This window comes from Saimiri boliviensis, chromosome 15, assembly GCF_048565385.1.
Source record: "Saimiri boliviensis isolate mSaiBol1 chromosome 15, mSaiBol1.pri, whole genome shotgun sequence".
In the NCBI taxonomy this organism is placed as follows: Eukaryota; Metazoa; Chordata; class Mammalia; order Primates; family Cebidae; genus Saimiri; species Saimiri boliviensis.
The window spans coordinates 26,883,534-26,904,343 of record NC_133463.1 but is presented as its reverse complement, the minus strand read 5'-3'; the positions used below and the strand labels follow the sequence as shown (position 1 = coordinate 26,904,343).

The following is a 20,810-nucleotide window of genomic DNA, read 5'->3' as shown; positions in this document are numbered from 1 at the left end:
AAAAAAAAAAAAAAAAAAAAAGAACAGAAAAAGAAATCTATCCATAAAGGAATTTTTTATTTTTATTTTTATTTTTTAGTGAGAAAGAAAAAAAATAATAAGAAGAAAAATAATAAAGAAGAGGAATAAAGGGAAAGAGGAAGAGGGAGAGAGGATGGGGGTATTGCTTTATTGCCCAGGCTAGAATGCAGTCTAAATATGGGTATGCCTATAATTGTGCTTAATAATGGAGACATGAAAGAAAATGAGGGAAGAGAATAGCAAACAAGGAGCCAACCAATGTTTCGTTTAAACTTCTAAGTTGATATGATGTGGTACTGATAAGAGTGTATATTTTGTGTATTTAAAGTGGAGAGTTCTATAAATGTTAATTAAGTTTACTTGTTCCAGATCTGAGTTCAAGTCCTGGATATTGTTAATTTTCTGTCATAAAGGAATTTTTAAAACAACTTGCAGTTTCTAGTAAAATAAATATAAAATGTACTTGTGATCATTTTAAAGCACTTGGGCATTTATCTATAATAAAAACTGGTAGAATAAAATTAACATTTAAAACATAATTTTTATAACACTTAAGTATGCTACTAAAGTAGGTTATAATTTATATTATTTATTGTCAAGCCTTAAATTTGAAGGTAAGAATTAATTTTACAACAATTTGTGTAAATCAAAGACCAACATTACTGCCAGAAACATAGCAAAAAGAATGTCTGGCACAGTATCAAGGCCACACTTAATTGGATGGATATCATGGTATTCAGTATGTGGGCTAACTTTTTATTGGAAATAGGGTTAACTCCAGCTGTAAGAGCCTGCTGCTAATTGCTTCTTGGACCAGGTATTCCCCTTGATGCCACAGCCCAAAGACTAATTTTTATTCCATATTTCAAGGCCTGGCAGAAAATTACATCCCCTTAAAATAGGAAGAATGACTAAGCATGATGGCTCATACCTGTAATCCCAGCATTTTGGGAAGCCACAGTGGGAAGACTGCTTGAGGCCAGGAGTTCAAGACCATCCTGGGCAACAAGTAAGATCCTATCTCTACAGAAACATTTTTTAAATTAGCTGAGCATGGTGGCATGTTCCTGTAAGTCCTACCTACGTGGGAAGCTGAGGTAAGAGAATCACTTGAACTCTGGAGTTCCAGGCTGCAATAAGCCATGACTGTGCCACTGCATTCCAGTCTGACTGACAGAGTGAAACCTTGTCACTAAAAAAAAAATTAAAATTTTTTAAAAATAAAATAGGAAGAAGACGGATATCTCTCCTGATATGAACACAGATTGAAAGTGAAAGAGAATCCAAAGTCCATAATTAGTTTAGAATCTGAAAGTATTATGTATTGATCTCTGTAGTCATTCTATAGCACATTTCAGAACCTTTACTTGCAGACTTGGAAATATTCAAAATTACTTATTTGCATGTCAACCAGTAAGTGGGCAGATTTATAGACTTTCATCAAATAAATCAGATATAGGATGGCTGGCAGAACTCCTCATGGTCCATGGTGATGGTGGCTATGGGGTAAGGCTTCTCCACCTTTGGAAAGGGGACGGAACAGTGGGAAGCACTGTGAGTCATGGTTTGAGTGTCAGCTCAGCCACAGTAAAATAGAACACCAGGTAGACTTACAAGGTTTTTGACTCTAGTCCCTGACTCCTGGATGGCACCTCTGGACTGAACCAGGGCCTACAGGAACTCACCACCCTGAAGGGAAGGAAACAAGCCTGGCTGGCTTTCCCACCTGCTGATTGTAGAGCCCACGCCTTGAGCAAACACACTCCATAGCCAGGGAGTATTTACAACAGGGCTTGGGCAAGACCCAGTGCTGTGCTGGCTTCAGGTCTGACCCAGCACAGTCATAGTCGTGGTGGCCACAGGGGTGCTGTGTTAATCCATTCCCAGCTTTAGGTGGCTCAGAACAGAGACAGAGAGACTCTGGGAGAAAGTAAGAGAAAAGAACGGAAGTCTCCACTTGGGATCTAGAGGTTTCTCCCAGATGTTGTCTGAGACCATCCAGGAGGTACCCTATGAGTCTGCGAGAACAACAGCATTACTAACCTTAGGGTGTCCCCTAAAGCAGATACAGCTTATCACAATACCCAAATCTTTTCAAATATCTGGAAACCTTCCCAAGAAGGATGAGTACAAACAAACCCAGATAGTGAAGACTACAATATATACCTGATATGGTCTAGCACTATGTCCCCACCCAAATCTCACCTTGAATTATAATAATTCCTACATATCATGTGAGGGACCTAGCAGGAGGTAACTGAATCATGGTGGCACATCTTTCCCATGCTATTCTCCTGTTAGTGAATAAGTCTCACAAGATCTGATGGTTTCATAAATCAGAGTTGTCCTGCACAAGCTCTTTTGCCTGCTGCCATGTAAAATATCCCTTTGCTTTTCCTTTGTCTTCTGCCATGATTGTGAAGCCTCCCCAGTCATGTGAAACTGTGAGTCTATTAAACCACTTTCCTATATATATTTCCCAGTCTTGGGTACGTCTTTATTAGCAGCATGAGATGAACTAATACAGTAAATTGGTACCAGTAGAGGGGGTGCTGCTGTATAGATACCTCAAAATGTAGAAGCAACTTTGGAACTGGGTAACAGGCAGAGGTTGGAACAGTTTGGAGGGCTCAGAATCAGATAGGAAGACGTGGCAAAGTTTGGAACTTCCTAGAGACTTGTTGAATGGTTTTGACCAAAATGGTGATAGTGATATGGACTCAGTTTGAGGTGGTCTCAGATGGAGATGAGGAATCTGTTGGGAACTGGAGCAAAGGTGACTCTTGCTATGTTTTAGCAAAGAGACTGGTGGCATTTTGTCCCTGCCCTAGAGATCTGTAGAACTTTAATTTGACAGAGATGATTTAGGGTATTGGGGGAAAAAATTTAAGCAGCAAAGCATTCAAGAGGAAGCAGAGTATAAAAGTTTGGAAAATTTTCAGCCTATATTTTGGAAAAGTTTGGAAAATACGCTGCAATAGAAAAGAAAATCCATTTTCTGGGGAGAAATAAATAACGATGAGCCAAATGTTAATCACCAAGACAATGGGGAAAATGTCTCCAAGGCATGTCAGAGATCTTCATGGCAGCCCCTCCCATCACAGGCCTAGAGACCTAGGGAAAAAAATGTTTCTGTGGGCTGGGGCCCAAGGCCCCCCTGCTGTGTGCAGCTTAGTGACTTGGTGCCCTGTGTTCCTGCCGCTCCAGTCATGGCTAAAAGGGGCCAAGGCACAGCTTGGGCCATGGCTTCAGAGGGTGCAAGCCCCAAGCCTTGGCAGCTTCCACATGGTGTTGAGCCTGCAGGTCCACAGAAGTCAAGAATTGAGGTTTGAGAAATTCTTCCTAGATTTCAGACGATGTATGAAAATGCCTAGATGTTCAGACAGAAGTTTGCTACAGGGGCAGGGCCCTCATGGAGAACCTTTATTAGGGCAGTGCAGAAGGAAAATGTGGTGTTGGAGCCCCCACAGAGTCCCTACTGGGGCACTGCCTAGTAGGGCTGGGAGAAGAGCATCACCATATTCCAGGCCCTAGAATGGTAGATCCACCAATAGCTTGCACAATGTATCTGGAAAAGATGCATGCACTCAATGCCAGCCCATGAAAGCAGCCAGGAGGGAGGCTATACCCTGAAAAGCCACAGGGTCAGAGCTGCCCAAGACCATGGGAACCCACCTCTCACATCAGCAGGACCTTGATGTAAGACATAGAATCAAAGGAGATCATGTCAGAGCTTTAAGATTTGGCTGTCCTGCTGGATTTTGGACTTGCATGGGGCCTGTAGCCCTTTTGTTTTGGCCAATGTCTCCCATTCAGAATAAGTGTATTTACCCCATGCTTGTACCCCATTGTATCTAGGAAGTAACTGACTTACTTTTTATTTTACAGGCTCATAGGCAGAAGGGACTTGCCTTTTCTCAGATGAGACTTGGGACAGTGAACTTCGGAGTTAATGCTGAAGTGAGTTAAAACTTTGTGGGACTGTTGAGAAGGCATGATTGTGTTTTGAAATGTGAAAGGAACATTAGATTTGGAAGGGGCCAGAGGCAGAATGATATGATTTGGCTTTGTGTCCCCACCCAAATCTTACATTGAATTGTAATCATTCCCATGTGTCATGGGAGGGACTCAGTGGGAGATAATTGAATCATTGGGGTGGGGTCTTTCCCATGCTGATCTCCTGGTAGGGAAAAGTCTCTTGAGATCTGATTTTTATAATGGGAGTTCCCCTGCATAAGCTCTCTTGCCTGCTGCCATGTAAGACATCCCTTTGTCTTTGTCTTCTGCCATGATTTTGAGGTCTTCCCAGTTATGTGGAACTGTGATTCCAATAAACCTCTTTTCTTTATGTATTACCCAGTCTTGGGTATGTCTTTATTAGCAGCATGAGGATGGACTAACTCTTCAATGCCCAGTCACTGAAGAATATCTACTAGCTCAGCATCATCCAGGAAAAAGCAACCTCACCAGATGAATAGAATAAGGCGGCAACAGGGGCCAATCCTGGAGAAACAGAGATATGTGACCTTTCAGACAGAGAATTCAAAATAGCTGTTAAGAAAACTCAAAGAGATTCAAGATAATGCAGAGAAGAAATTCAGTATTCTATCATATAAATGTAACAAAGAGATTTAAATTGTTAAACAGAATCAAGCAGCAATTCTGTAGCTGAAAACTGCAACTGGCATACTGAAGACTGCATCAGAGTCTTAATAGCATAATTGATCAAGAAGAAGAAAGAATTAGTGAGCTTGAAGACAGCCTATTTGAAAATACACAGTCAGAGGAGACAAAAATAAAAATAAAAAACAATAAAGCATGCCTATGTGATCTAGAAAACAGCCTCAAAAGGCGAAATCTAAGAGTTATTGATCTTAAAGAGGAGGTAGAAAAGAGACAGGGGTAGAAAGTTTATTCAGAGGGATAATAAAAGATAATTTCCCAAACCTAGAGAAAGATATTAATATCAAATATAAGAAGGTTATAGAACACCAAGCAGATTTAACCCAAAGAAGACAATCTCATGGCATTTAATAATCAAAATTCCAAAGGTCAAAGATAAACAAAGGAACCAAAAAGCAGCAAGAAAAATAAACAGTATATACTGGAGCTCCAATACATCCAGCAGCAGACTTTTCAGCAGAAACATTATATGCCAGGAGAGAGTGGCATGACTTATTAAAAGTAATGGCAAAAACTGCAATAACTTTTGTACCAACCTAATATTTCAAGTACTGAAGGAAAAAAACTTTTACCCTAGTATAATATATCCAAGAAAAATATCCTTCAAATATGAAGGAGAAATAAAAACTTTCCCAGACAAAGAAAAGCTGAGAGATTTCATCAACACAAGACGTCCTACAGGAAATGCTAAAGGGAGTAATTCAATCAGAAAGAAAAGAACAATAATTAGCAATAAGTAATCACCTGAAGGTACAAAACACACAGGTAATGGTAAGTAAACAGAAAAACACAGAATATTATAACACTGTAATGGTGATGTATAATCTACCTTTATCCTAAGTAGAAAGACTAAACAATGAACCAATCAAAATTAATAACTACAACAACTTTTCAGGACATAGACAGTACAATAAGATATAAACAGAAACAGCAAAACATTTAAAAGTTGGGGAACAAAGTTAAAGTACAGAATTTTTATTAGTTTTCTTTTTGCTTGTATGTTTATGCAGTGTTACATTCTTATCAGATTAAAATAATAGGTTATAAGATAGTTTTTGTCAGCCTCATGGTAACCTCAAACCAAAAAACATACAATGGATATACAAAAAATAAAAAGCAAGAAACTATGTCACAACAGAGAAAATCACATTCACTAAAGGGAAACAGGAAGGAAGGAAGGAAAGAAGAGACCACCACAAAACAACCAGACAACAACAACAAAATGGCTGACGTCCTTACTTACCAATAATAACACTGAATGTAAATGGGCTAAACTCTCCAATGAAAAGATAAAGTGGCTGAATGGATAAAAGAACAGATCCATTGATATGGTGCCTACAAGAAACACAATTCACCTATACAGACACATGCAAACTAAAAATAAAGGGATGGAAAAATATGTTCCATGTTAATGGAAACAAACAAAAAAGCAGGAGTAGCTACACTTACATCAGATAAAACAGATCTCAAGACAAAAAGTCTAAGAAGAAACAAAGAAAGTCACTATATAATGATAAGGAGGTCAATTCAGTAAGAGGATATAACAATTTTAAATATATATGTACCCAACACTGGGGCACTCTGATATATAAAGGAAATATCATTAGAGCTTAAGAGAGATATAGGCCGCAATGCAATAATAGCTAGAGACTTCAACTCCCCACTTTTAGCATTGGACAGATGTTCCAGAGAGAAAAACAACAAATAAATTTAGATGAAACTCAATGTCTTCATTGTGATACTGTACTATAGTTATGAAAGATGTTACCATTGGGGGAAAATATGTGAAAGATACACAGCATCTCTTTTTATAATTTCTTTTCTATTTTTCTCTATTTAAAAATAGTTTTAATAAAATAGAGATTGGGTCTTGCTATGTTCCCTGGGCTGGTCTCAAATTTCTGGCCTCAAGTGATCCTCCTGCCTCAGCTTCCCAAAGTGCTGAGATTATAGGCATGAGCCATCATTCCCAGTCTTCTTTGAATATAAGTCTGTAGTTATCTTTAAAAGTCTAGTGCATGTAAGTGACACAATCAGATCCATCCCTGTCACATGGAACAATTCACTGATCTTCAAATGGCACATATTTTTTTCCACTATTCCCATTCTCTCTCCCTTGCTTCAAGTCCCTCAAGTTCCCAGGTAAAATATGACCTCCTCTCAATATCCTGTGCATTTACCACACTTTTAAAAATTATACTAATATCACATGTACATTCTTCCCATCATACTATGACCACTAGGATTTTATCATGTTTCACATTTGTATCCTTGGCATAGCACTTAGCCTACAGTAAATGCTCAAAAAAGTTTATTAAGATGATAAATCTGCAACTCTAGCTATATGTACAACACACACACACACACACAAACACACACACACACACACACACACACACACACACCAATTTTAAGAAATGCTAATCATAAAAATGTCAGGTGTAGAAGAATGTGCTCCAAGCTAATAGCCAAATCAGGAACATACCCTATTCCCAACTGCCACAAAAAGAATACCTAGGAATATAGCTAGCAATATAGCTAGGAATACCTGGGAATGTAGCTAACTAGGGAGGTAAAAGATTTCTACAAGGAGAACTATAAAACACTGCCCAAAGAAATCAGAGACGACACAAACAAATGAAAATAGTCCATTCTCACAGATAAGAAGAATCAATATCATTAAAATGGCTATACTGCACAAGGCAATTTATAGATTCAATGCTATTCCTATTAAACTACCATTGAGGTTCTTTATAGAACTAAAAAAACTATTTTAAAATTCAAATGGAACCAAAAAGAGCCTGAATAACCAAGGCAATCCTAAGCAAAAAGAGCATCGTAAGCTCAAGGCAGCACACTACCTGACTTCAAACTATACTAAAGGTATAGGTAACCACAACAGCATGGTACTCCACAAGAACAGACACATAGACCAATGGAAGAATAGAGAACACAGAAATAAGACCACACACCTACAACTATCTGATCTTTGAAAAACCTGACATAAACAAGCAATGAGGAAAGAATTCCCTATTCAATAAATAGAACTAGGATAATTGGCTAGCCATATGCAGAAGACTGAAACTGGACACCTTCCTTAAACCATATACAAAAATTAACTATAGATGGATTAAATACTTAAATGTAAAACTCAATACTATACTATAAAAACCCTGGAAGACAACCTAGGCAATACCATTCAGAACATAGGCATGGGCAAAGATTTCATGACAAAGATGCCAAAAGCAATTGCAACAAAAGCAAAAATTGACAAATGGGACTCTCTAAACTAAAGACCTTCTGCACAGCAAAGGAAACTATCAATAGAGTAAACAACCTATGGAATGGGAGAAAATGTCTGCAAACTATGCATCAAACAAAGATCTAATATCCAGCTTCTATAAGGAATTTAAACAAATTTACATTAAAAAATTAAAAAGTAGGTAAAGAACATGAACAGACACTTCCAAAAGAAGATATATATGCCAACAATCTTATGAAAAAAAGCTCAACATCACTGATCATTAGAGAAATGCGAATCAAAACCACAATGAAGTACCATCTCACACCAGTCAGAATGGCTATTAGTAAAAAGTCAAATAACAGATGCTGATAAGGTTGTGGAGAAAAAGGAAGGCTTATACACTGTTGGTGGGAGTGTAAATTAGTTCAACCACTGTGGAAGACAGTATGGCAATTCCTCAAAGACCTAAAGACAGCAGTACCATTTGATATAGCAATCCCATTACTGGGTATATACTCAAAGGAACATAAATCGTGCTATTATAAAGACACATGCACGTGTTTGCTCATTGCAGCGCTATTCACAATAGCAAAGATATGGAATCAACCTAGATGCCCATCAATGATAGACTGGATAAAGAAAATGTGGTACATATATACCATGGAATACCATGCGGCCAGAGAAAAGAATGAGTTCATGTCCTTTGCAGGGACATGGATGGAGCTGGAGGCCATTATCCTCAGCAAACTAACATAGGAACAGAAAAACAAATACATCATGTTCTCACTTATAAGTGGGAGCTAAATGATGAGAACACATGGATACATAGAGGGAAACAACACACACTGGGCCCTATTAAAGGGTTGAGGATAGGAAGGAGGGAGAGGATCAGAAAAAATAACTAATGGGTGTGAGGATTAATACCTGGATGATGAAATAATCCATACAACAAACCCCTATGATACAAGTTTAGCTATGTAACAAACCTGCACATGTACCCCTGTACTTAAAATAAAAGTTAAAAGTAAATAAATTAAAATGTAAATTCTGCTGGAAAAAAAAAAGAATATGCTCACCAAAGTTAAAAGGCAACTTAAATACTATCTTGCCTTATTATGGATTTAAAGTCACCCAAACATCCAAATTATCGAACGTGTGAGTACCTTTAAAAAGGTCAAAAATATAATAGTCTTGTCATTTTAGGTTTCCATAAGTTATATATCCATAAGACAAAAAAAGTATAAGTCATAACTAAGAAAAGTGAAAGTAAGTAACTGATTCATGTTTTCTTACCAATACAGAAGTAAAGGTTTTAAAACCTCAGACTGAATATTTCTTAAATGCTCTTCATTCCACTGAGATCCATCTAACAGTTTAAATTTTGATAAGATTTCTGTGGAAAGGTAGTACTCTCCATTGCTCACTAGATAGCATTTTTTCATCTTCTCAAGATGTCTGAAAGAAAACACATTTCCACATATACACACACACACATTGATAGAATTCAACTACCAAAATATTTTCACATCTAAAACATTTCGGACAAGTAATGAACGATCTCAAAACCAGCACTGAGTGTCAGAGGTACCAAATATTTTTGTAGAGGTAAAGATATTTCTCACAGTTATGCAAATAGGAAGGGTATCTGTGACAAGCTGAATAAATGGCCTTGCAAAGATGTCTACATTCTAATTTCTAGAACTTGTGTCTAAGTTACCTTTCATGTCAAAGGGAACTCTGCAGATGTGCTTAAGTTAAAGACTTTAAAGAGATCTCCTGTATTATCTAGATGGTCCCATTGTAATCACAAGGATCCTTCTAAGAGAGAGGCAGGAAGGTCAGCATCATAGAGAAAAGATGTGAGGATAGAGCAGAAGTCAGAGAGAAGATGCTGTGCTGCTGGCTTTGAAGATGGAGAAAGAGCCCATGAACCAATGCCTTCATTAGATGGAAAAAATAGGGAAATTGATTACCCCTAGAACCTTCTGACTTCCAGAACTGTATGAGAATAAATAAAACTCTGTTGCTATTGGCCGGGCATAGTAGCTCACGCCTGTAATCCCAGCACTTTGGGAGGCTGAGGCAGGCAGATCACGAGGTCAAGAGATGGAAACCATCCTGGCCAAGAAACCCCATCTCTACTTAAAAAAAAAAAAAAAAAAAAAAAAAAAATTAGCTGGACATGGTGGCATGCACCTGTAGTCCCAGCTACTCGGGAGGCCGAGGCAGGAGAATTGCTTGAACCTGGGAGGCAGTGGTTGCAGTGAGCTGAGGTCGCACCACTGCACTCCAGCCTGGCGCCTGGTGAAAGGGCGAGACACTGTCTCAAAAAAACAAAAAAATTCTATTGCTTTAAGCCATTAAGTTTGTGGCAATTTGTTACAGCAACATTGGGAACTATAGTGTTGATACTGAAAAACCTATTAGTTACTTGCATACAACCACCCTGATATGTCTTCAAAAGTGGTAATGATCAATCAGGTCATGCTTCATAATCAACCATTTAGTAACCTCTGCTCTTAGAACTATTTACAACAATGAGGTTTGTGATCTGAATGTCATTAAAATGAGTGAAATAACCCAGTGACTAATACACTCAGTCAAATCCTTAAAGGAAATTGCAATCTACTATAGTTGATCTGCTTCAGAGCAGATTAGGAGAATAAAGACAAGTTAAAGACTTTGCTAAAACAGGGTTCTCTTAAGGTTCTTCAACTTACAGTAATCTAAAACACATAGAGCTGAACAAACAAAGACCTGAGCCTCATCAGACCTCCAAGAAGTTGTCTAGCAGAGAGACTCATCCAGATACCCAGCTACATGGCATCCAACCAAACATTATGGAATTTGGAATTTGTTAACCAGGCTGCTAGGAAGAGCAGGTGTCTATTTGCTACTGTGGTTATAACTAATAAATTATTTTATTCTATAAAAATTATACATCATTTTAATGTTATAAAAGTGAAAATAGAATAATTAACTTGAAAGTAGTTCTAGAATGTATTGGTAGCAACCCCAAATAATTGTTATCACTTAGCATTTGAAAACTAGGAAATCAGAATACTAGTATAATCAATATTTATTATTATAATAAAATAAGTTTTATTATCATTAATTCCTCTAAGAGTAAAAAATTATATTTTTTCAATATTTACGTCAGGCTTTCTCCCTTTACTAAACAACCCAAATTAATATTCATGATTTGTTTTTAAAACTATTCAAAAATAAAAAATAGAATTACCTTTGATGTCTTCCAGGGTCCTTAAGAACTTTTAACCTCTCAATATCCATCCATAGCCACCAATATCTCTCTCCCAATGTACCTTTTATAAATTTCTTAAATCTTTCAAACTCCTTTCTGTTGCCGATGTCATAAGTTCTATGAGAAACACACCAGTCGGCCCTGCTCTCTGGTCCAGTGCTCTCACTCTTTGAACTTAAACTTGCTTCTTCTGCTATCTCTTCTGACCTCTCCTTTGTAGTTTGAACTAATTCACTTAAAAAATTCTTGCCAGGAATAGACTCAAAACCATCACCAAATGACACTTCTGTTATATTGTTGAAGTTTATAGAGTCTTGAGTTTCTCCAACTGACTTTCCAACAATTTGTTGAATTGCTCTTCTCAAAATAAAGTATATATAGGAATTTAAAAATTCTTTACATGTTGAGAAATGCATTGTCAGGCTTTCATCAACCTCCTGTTTCTTTTCAAGGTATATTCTCAAAAGAGCTTGAGAAGGAGTGTCTTGTAGAGATACAGACACTTCTTCATTGTCATCTTCTTCAAATTCAGAAATTAATTTGGTGGTTTTAGATGGGTCGTTTTTTGTCCTAGGGTGAACTCCATCATCAAAGATAAAATTCTCTGTATTAAGTCATAAAAAACTATTAGATTAGATATAAATACAAACCTTTCTTCTTATTAAATAGATGCTACAGAGCTAGGATAGCAAATGGGTTTATCACAGGTAGTGACTGCATGGACCAGCATCTTAAGGATTCTGGGCCAGTTGCGGTGGCTCATGCCTGTAATCCCAGCACTTTAGGAGGCTAAGGTGGGTAGATCACTTGAGGTCAGGAGTTCCAGACCAGCTTGGCCAACATGGTGAAACCCCGTCTCTACTAAAAATACAAAATTTAGCTAGGTGTGGTGGCATAGTAATCCCAGCTACTTGGTAGGCTAAGGCATGAGAATCGCTTGAACCCAGGAGGTAGAGGGTGCAGTGAGCTGGGAGCATGCCACTACGCTCCAGCCTGGGTGACAGAGTGAGACTCTGTCTCAAAAAATAGAAAAAAGAAAAGAAGAATTCTGATGCTACATTTGGAACCAGTAGGGAAAAAAACTACCAATGGGAATTAATAACCTTGTCTTCCCTGGATTTAGAAGGAAAGAACAGTGGCAGATGGACTAAATATTTGACATCCCTAACAACAGAAGATATGAAAAAGTATCTTATATACTTTTTAAATGTAATATTCCAGACTGATATATAATGTCAATATATAAGGGCCAAACCTATTAAGGAATTAGAATATGTATACTAAATGATTATAGGTGCTTTGATATTTCATGTTGTATGATAAAAGAAAACTACTGTAGATGATGAGACCATATATATATGAACAGACCAGAACTGGAGACAATAATAGCAATTTAAAAAATTCATCATTTCATTAAAAGATTCAATTACTATCATACTTACAGTCTATCATTCAAGTTACAAAATGGCACAAAGTATTTATGAAGGTTTATAAAGGGATTATTTGTATGCTTTTTCTAAAGATATAGTATTCAGCTCCTATTTTCCCTTTCAAAAATCAGTAACATGTCTGACATTAGCGCTTTATTTCACATAGTAAATCTACCCCTTGAATTGCCACAGATCAGCTAGCTGTTGTCATCCATGCCTCATTCTCAATGACCATTTTCTCAATTACCAGAGTTCAAATCTCAACGAACTGGACATTTCATTACAATTTTTGTTGCAAGTAAATTCCCCAATATTGAGAGATTAGACTTTGTAAATCTGTGAGAGGATGATGAGTATACACTCAATTCCATGGAACTGAAGGGAGGATGTTGCAGAGAGCAAGGCAGGCATTCCAGCTCACTACCTCCTGCCATCCGTCTCTGCCTGTATAGTATTTTTATCTCCAATTACCTATTTCAACATTTTGGGAAAACAACAAGATACCTAGGAATCCAGCTATTTTCCATTAGGGAGATTATTTTCTTCTTTACCTAGACTTAGGTTCAATTCTAGGGAATTTGGATTTACCTTCCCAGAGGTTGCTTATACTTCTCAAAGAGATTAGTTAAGAACTGTAAGTGAATTCTTGAGTTCTCCTGAGTCATCACACCTAGGTATTTTCTATAACAATATCACAGTTAATGACTCCCATTTCTGGAAGATTCCTTTTATTTTATGAAAAGTCTGTATATCCACAAAGCTCCCCGCAGTAGAAATTTATCTGCTTTTTAAGGTGAAAAATAGTCTGAACTTAAAAACAGAAAGAAAACTCAATTTCCATCAATAGCTATTTTTTTTTTTTTTTTAGGATGAGAAAACTGTTGTACCCACTTTATTGCAAAGACTTAATAAGAATTTGTAAACTGTGATAAGAAATAATGACGTTTATTGCATGTAGGTACCAGGCACCAGGCCAGGCATTTTCCATACATTTAGTATATATCATTATTCTAATTTTACAGATGAGAAAAGGCCAGGCTCCCAGAAGTGGGAAAACTCATCAAACATCACACAGCTAATAAATACCAGAATCGTATTCCAAACCCGTCTCCTTTTCACTATACAAAGTTGTCTCTCAAAAAGCAGTAGGAAGTGGAGTGGGGCGAAGGGTATGTGGATAATTTTTTCTCCCCAAACCCTAAGTACTGTACTATAAAATGAGAACAAACAAACAAAAACTTAAAGAGACGTTCTGAAGTCATTCTTGTCCTTTTCTGCTTACCAGAAACAGATGAAATAGCTGGTGACTCAAGTTTGTTGTAGGGTACACAACAGGGTAATGAAAAGGTTGATACTGTTTGCTGACTTTGTTTTGCTAATGCAAACCAATTTTTTGTTTGAGTATAGGAAGCCTAGGAAGACAGGAGCTTATTAGTTTAACATATGATTAGCAGTATTACTCTGATCACAAAACTGGAGAAATCATTATGATAATATTCAACTTGCACAGCATAATATGTAAAGTGAAAATTACCTCATGAAGGAAAATAAAATAAAATAAAATAAATTCATTAGCTAAGAGGACACTGAAGGAAATCTCAATCCAGATTTTTTCATATTTGATAACCAAAGGAAAATATGTGTCCAATACCTATAAATTATCCAACTCTCACTCTCAGGCTATTGTGGACCAAAGGAATGAAACCCTGCTTCCTGAATTCACTACAAATTCATGCCATCTGACTTCAACTTGGCAGTCACCAGGCCCATCAATCCTTTTGCTAGATGCTCCCCTTTACAACTTTCTCAATTACTTCAGATCCCGCATTCTGTCTCACCTGGCTCAGTGTTTTTAACAACTGCTCCTCCAATACGATAGAGACACTATTCTTAGTGCCACTGGACCCTCTCTGACCTCAGCTGCCCCTTTGCATTAGATTCAGTTTTCACAAGTTTGCTTTGATTGAATGCTTCTTGCAGAATGATATATGACTCCATCTGCCCCCGGATGCGGCATTCCACTTTTCCTTTCCTTTGTGTACCCCTGAACTAGCCAATTCAATCTGAAGCTGATCCTTAGCTTCTAGAACCCCAGCTCTAAGAAGCTCCTATCCTAGCCTTCTTGGGAAAATTCCTCTGCCTGCCTCTCTCTGTAATGTTCTCTTTTATTTTTACTTTAAAATCCAAATTGTTCGACAACAGCAGAGGAGGGAGTATCCAGCATTCCTCTCATGTCTCATTTATCCAACTGAGTTAGCTGGTTGGCCAGCACTTAGCCTAAGAAACACTTGCAGAATATGGAAGTAAAAGTACTCCTTGTCTATTATGTAGAATTAAAATGGCAAGTCAAGCCATGTAAGGAGACCAAAACAAGAGAGAGAAATGAGAGATGGCATCTGTGTGGTCACCATCCCTCTTAGAGGTAAGGTTTCCTGCGTGCATAAAAGCTGTCGAAGACTCATTCACTTTTGTTCCCCTTTTCCTTTAAAATCAAGTTATTTATTATTAATTACATGTCCATCTAACATATAATTATCAAGTGACTACTTTATTGTAAGCAATAGCCTAAGCAGTGACAGGAAGCCAAAATAATTAAGAAACATTCAAGGAATTCAGAGAGACCAGCATACAAATGTCCTTGCTATTCTGACTGCAAAAAAAGAACGAGGAGTAGAACACGGGGGAGAAAGAAGTCACCGGTCAGACTTTAACATAATCATTCCACTTCATACTTTTAAGAGATGGGTCAATTGTTTTTTAGATGGTATAACTTGAAGCTCAAAGAAATACTATCAATTATCATGAAGATTAACCCCTATGTATAGTCATGACTTAAATAATGCGAGGGTCCAAGAATTCTGAATCTGCAAAATTCAAAGGCTATTGAAAAATGGTAATATATAGTTAAACTGGCTGTGTGTGGCGGCTCACACCTGTTATCCTAGCACTTTGGAAGGCTGAGGCTGGAAGACTCATCCAGGAGTTCAAGACTAGTCTGGGCAACACAGACCCCGTCTCTACAAATAACTTAAAAAATTTAGCCAGGCATGGTGATGCACTCTCGTACTCTCAACTACTTGGGATGCTGAGCTGAGAGAATCGCTTGAACCAGGGGGGTTGAAGCTGCAGTGAGCCATTATTGCATCATTGCACTCCAGCCTGGGGAACACAGTAAGACCCTGTGTCAAAAAAAAAAAAAAATGTGTATATAAACACTGTTGAAGTATTACTCAAGTAAATACAAATGAGTGTTTTCATCTCAGAAAATAGCAAAAGTAAACTAGTTTGGATTTTAACTCCCTTATATTTAATTAAATTCACATATAGCAAATCAGAACTTCTTCCCATGGATTCTTCCCTTTGCATGATTATTTACTTCAACCATGAGTACATATTTTTATGAGATTTCTATAGTATATAAGTTAAGAGAAAAAATATGGCCCTGCATAGTGGCTAACACCTGTAATCCCAATACTTTGGTAGGCCAAGGTGGGTGAATTGCTTAAGCTCAGCAGTTCAAGACCAGCCTGAGCAACATGTCAAAACCCTGTCTCTACAAAGATACACAAAATTATCAGGGCGTGGTAGCACATGCCTGTATTCCCAGCTACTTGCCGGGGCTAAGGCAGGAGGATCCCTTGAACCTTGGAAGGTCAAGGTTGCAGTGAGCTGGGATTGTACCACTGTACTCCAAGATGGGTGACAAAGTGAAACCCTGTCTCAAAAAAAAAAAAAAACAAAAAACCCTAAAAATCAGTATAAGAAAGAAGAAAAATGTGCCTTAAATATGTCACTAAGCATTATTCAGTGGAAATAATGGAAATGGCATAAATGTAAACATTTTTGACAAAAATTGCTGATACAAATGCTGAACTACAAAATTTATAGGAGACACACATGAAAAAAAAGTTCAAGTAACCTAAGTGTATCTATTCCAACACAGATGGCAAAGAGGCTTCTTTTTGTATGATAGTTGTGATGAGTTGAAAGCGCCTTATTTGCAAGTAAGACTTAAGGTTTAAAAAAAAAAAAAAAAAACAAAACTGGAAGTGCCTATGCTGAATACTGTCTTGCAAAGAATCTGGAGCCAAATCGTAGCTCAGCAGAAAAATTTCCACAATTGATTAACAGTGTCTGTCATAGAGGGAGTAGCAGCACAAGGGCTACATATTTGCTATTCCTGAGTTTGTATATAATTGTGTATTAGAAGTATAGTTTCAGAGATAAGATCTAATAATTAGAGCCCAAAGATCAAACAACAGTTCTCACTACACTAGGACTCTCCACAAGGACTTTTGATTCTAGGTTATATCTCTTCAAATGCTCTCATATAACCTCACAATTCTCTAACCATGGAGGACAAATTTAATTGATAATAGTTAAACAATAATAAATGCTAAGGAATAATCTAGAGAATAGGAAAGAGAAGACTCAATTTATCATCTTTTTGTAAAAATGTAATAGAATCCAAATCATAGGAATTTTGTGATGAACAATGATACCATGGATATAATTCAAGTTATTCTTGCTTCCCAGGTGACAAGCATGTTTTTCAACCTTGCCTTTGTCTCTTCAGACATGAGGATAATATTTCTAATTACATTTCAATTGAAAGACAGCAGAGCAAATTAGTCAGCATAAATCTATAAGAACTATTACTAAATCTACTTTACATGTATTTGAAATCATGTTCTCCATTCAGATAATACAAACGCCTTAACATAAGAAGTTTCCGCCAGACATGGTAGCTCACACCTATAATCCCAGCACTTTGGGAGGCAGAGATTGGTGAACTGCTTGAGCCCAAGAGTTCAAGACCAGCTTGGGCTACATGGTGAAACCCCGTCTCTACAAAAAATGCAAAAAAAAAAAAAAAAAAAAAAAAAAAGGTAGCCAGGCATGGTGGTGCATGTCTGTAGCCCCAGCTACTCTGGAGGCTGAGGTGGGAGGATCACCTGAGCCTGGGAGGTAGAGGCAGTGAGCTGTGATCACACCACTGTACCCCAGCCTGGGTGACAGAGTAGTGAGATCCTGTTTCAAAAAATATATACATAAAATAAAAAATAAAATGAGAAGTTTCATTGAAGTATAAGTGATGAAAAATACTCATATTTTTACCTCGCCAAGTGATATGTAGAATTTTTTCTTAATTATAAGATTATCTTCTTCAGTGGCAGGAGGTGGTAGACTGGGTGGTTTTTTCATGATCCAGGGAGAAAAATTTGATCCTACTGTGAAATTCATGCCAGACTTGCTCCATCTTACTTGTGAGACCAATTTGGCTAACCTGCATTTTAGAAATCATACAATTTTAAAACAAGTTTCAAATATGGCAGAATTCAGGGGGAAAAAAACCTAAAATTTTATTTTAGGTATTCAAGACAATCTCCTCTCCTCACTCTCAATTATGATTTTCTTTGGCTCTGCTAAAATTAATAGCATAATCATAAAACTACTAATTAGTTAATTTTTCAGTTTTAATTGATTTTGACTTAAAAATGGTTGTTCAGAGGTCGAATTTTAGGTTCTTACACTTTAACAGTCAGGGAACATAAAGGAAAAATTTGGCCCTGGACCATCCTATCTTTTTCGTGTCACCCTAGTATTCATTGTTAAACACCCTGCACCTAAATACCATTATCACCAATAGCTAATTTTGAAAATACGGCTAGTTGTAGAGGCTCACACATGTAATCCCAGTGCTTTGGGGAGGCTAAGGCAGGAGGCCCTCTTGAAGCCAGGAGTTAGAGACCAGCCTGGGCAATATAGCAAGACCCTATCTCTACAAAGAATTTTAAAAATTTGCCACACATGGTGGCACACAGCTGTAGTCCTAGCTAATTGGGAGGCTAAGGCTGGAGGATAACTTGAACCCAGGAATTTGAGATTATGGGGAGCTATGATCGTGCCAGTGTACTCCAGCCTGGGCAACAGAGGAAGACCCTGTCTAAATAAATAAATAAATAAATAACCAAAGAAGTATAACTAAAGTACATTTATTAGGTATTGTTTCTATAACATGTTGTCAGAAAAGTTAAGTGATTTTTACCTACATTCTATCACTCTTATTCTATAGCAGGTGGGATCCAAACCTCAAATAGATTAAAAGGTATACATACAATTTTACTAAGAAACCATGAAAAATAATTTTACATTAAAAAATATGTATTTGAAAATACATATATTGATGGGACTAGTACCTGTATTCAAAGTAGCAATCACTTTCCAGAAATGCTGGAAGTCTTTCTTTTTTGATCCACTTAATACCTTCTTCACGACTGAGACACTATGTGAAGAAAGAGAAAAGGGAAAAGAAAGTCAATGAAAATCACTATTAGGACGATTAACACCTAACCATGAGAGTACTAACGACCTCTAGCTGTCAGCAGGAGCCCTACCCCTAGGTCTCCTACTTCCACTAGAGAGATCAATAACCCTGAGCCACAAATGTGAGGCACTTCTTGCCTCTGCTATGTGTTTAATTCTCTTAACAATCCTGTATCGACTATATATTATCACAATTTTTATAGATTAACAAATTGAATCCAGAGAAGTTAAGTAACTTGTTGAAGGAGGAAGAATGAGAAAAAAAAAAGCCAATCAATCTCAATATTTTCACAGTCATAAAATGGGTTAAAAATAATCACAAACAGAAAAAGAACCACCAAGAAAACTTGGTAAGGCAACCAGCGTCACTGCAGGCCCTTTGTTCTTCAAGCTAAAAAAAAACTAAACTATTTAACATCTCCAGGCACTCTCTTGAAGATACAAAAGTTAACAATTATAGTAGAGTGTTACAAGTGCCACAGTGTAGGCTAGCTAGGCATCTGTGGGATCCTACAGAGACACTCAACTCAGGAGTGGTTTCCTACAGAACACACCCTTCACTCTTTGACCTGAAGCAAGACTAGCTAGGTTGAGCAGGAAAGCATAAGAGGAAAACCATAAGTATAGCAGTATTAGGCTGCAGGATGAGATTTAAGGGACAGAGAAAGGAGGGCTGGAGAAGTAGGCAGGGTCAAGATTTCAAACAGCCTTTTAAATAACATTAAGGAGTATAGCTTTTATCTTGAGGTTGTGAGAGCAATACAGAATTACTGAACAGTTACTGCTGCTCATCCTAAAATATTTACTTACTACTGATTCTACTTTTTCTTGTATTCACTTTTTCCAGAATTCTAAAGAAAACCAGTACCTTGGACATAAAACATATGTTACTAATAAATAAAACAATCTCAGTGAGGTGAATGTGTTTGTATTTATGTGGCTTCTATGGATGATCTAAGGCAGGTGTCCCCAAACTGCGGCTCCCTGAGGCCATTTATCCGGCCCCCCGCTGCACTTCAGGAAGGGGCACCTCTTTCATTGGTGGTCAGTGAGAGGAGCACAGTATGTGGTGGCCCTCCAATGGTCTGAGAGACAGTGAACTGGCCCTCTGTGTAAAAAGTTTGGGGACGCCTGATCTAAGGCAATAGTTTTGCTATGATATTAGCCAAAGTGTTAACACATCGACCATTATTAACTCTAGTGAGAAAACTGAATGTTCATACAGTAGTGTTGCCAACATCTAATGCACTGATACTCATGAGGGTGATGTGTGCTCATCATTGCTGATATGCACAGAAGTCTTTAGGCTCTCGGGATTGGAAGATGGAATGTAAAATATTTTCCTTCTGTTCAGCAAGAAAAAAAAAAACATTCACTTGCCTTCACCAAATACTATATTCTGCATAGTGAAAGAATAGAAGAAAACCATGGAAATAGCCAGCACCTAATCAGCAGCATCTTGTTGACTGCCTCACTGCTTATCAGCGAGATCTGAAGGACATTTGACCTTGTAGTTACAAAGACTCTGCATAGGCTACACACTGACAACCATGCAGGACTCCTGAACTCCCATTAGCACTACATTCAATTTATCACAGAAAGATACCAAACTACATATAAAGATCCACATAAATCCTCAAAGAACTCTATCAGGTTGTCAAATTAGTCAGTTCATTGAAAACCAATCTCTATAAGGTTGTCAAATTAGTTCATTGAAAACCAATCTGCTGAATATTCAGCTAGTGAACAGTTTAACTATAATTCATCCTCTTTTGAGTGTTTTGGTACCTATTTGACCCAAAAATAAAATGAATGAAAAAGTTTAAAAATAATAAAATCAATA

At 37.4% G+C, this 20,810-nt stretch overlaps 1 protein-coding gene across 8 annotated transcripts in view; it reads right to left on the bottom strand.

The window, feature by feature from the left end:
- The window catches only part of RGS22 (regulator of G protein signaling 22), a 166,487-nt gene that overhangs the window by 112,297 nt on the left and 33,380 nt on the right, over positions 1–20,810 (bottom strand). For all 8 annotated transcript variants that reach the window (XR_012514043.1, XR_005578274.2, XM_003943028.4 and 5 more), the window contains exons 5-9: positions 18,841–18,926; positions 17,759–17,927; positions 13,923–14,052; positions 11,190–11,814; positions 9,242–9,403 (exon numbers count right to left, since the gene is read on the bottom strand). Coding sequence is in view for 6 of the 8 variants with exons in the window: in XM_003943028.4 (XP_003943077.1) it covers positions 9,242–9,403; positions 11,190–11,814; positions 13,923–14,052; positions 17,759–17,927; positions 18,841–18,926 (1,172 nt within the window). In the remaining 2 variants the exon portion in view is untranslated. The remainder of the gene's footprint in view (positions 1–9,241; positions 9,404–11,189; positions 11,815–13,922; positions 14,053–17,758; positions 17,928–18,840; positions 18,927–20,810) is intronic.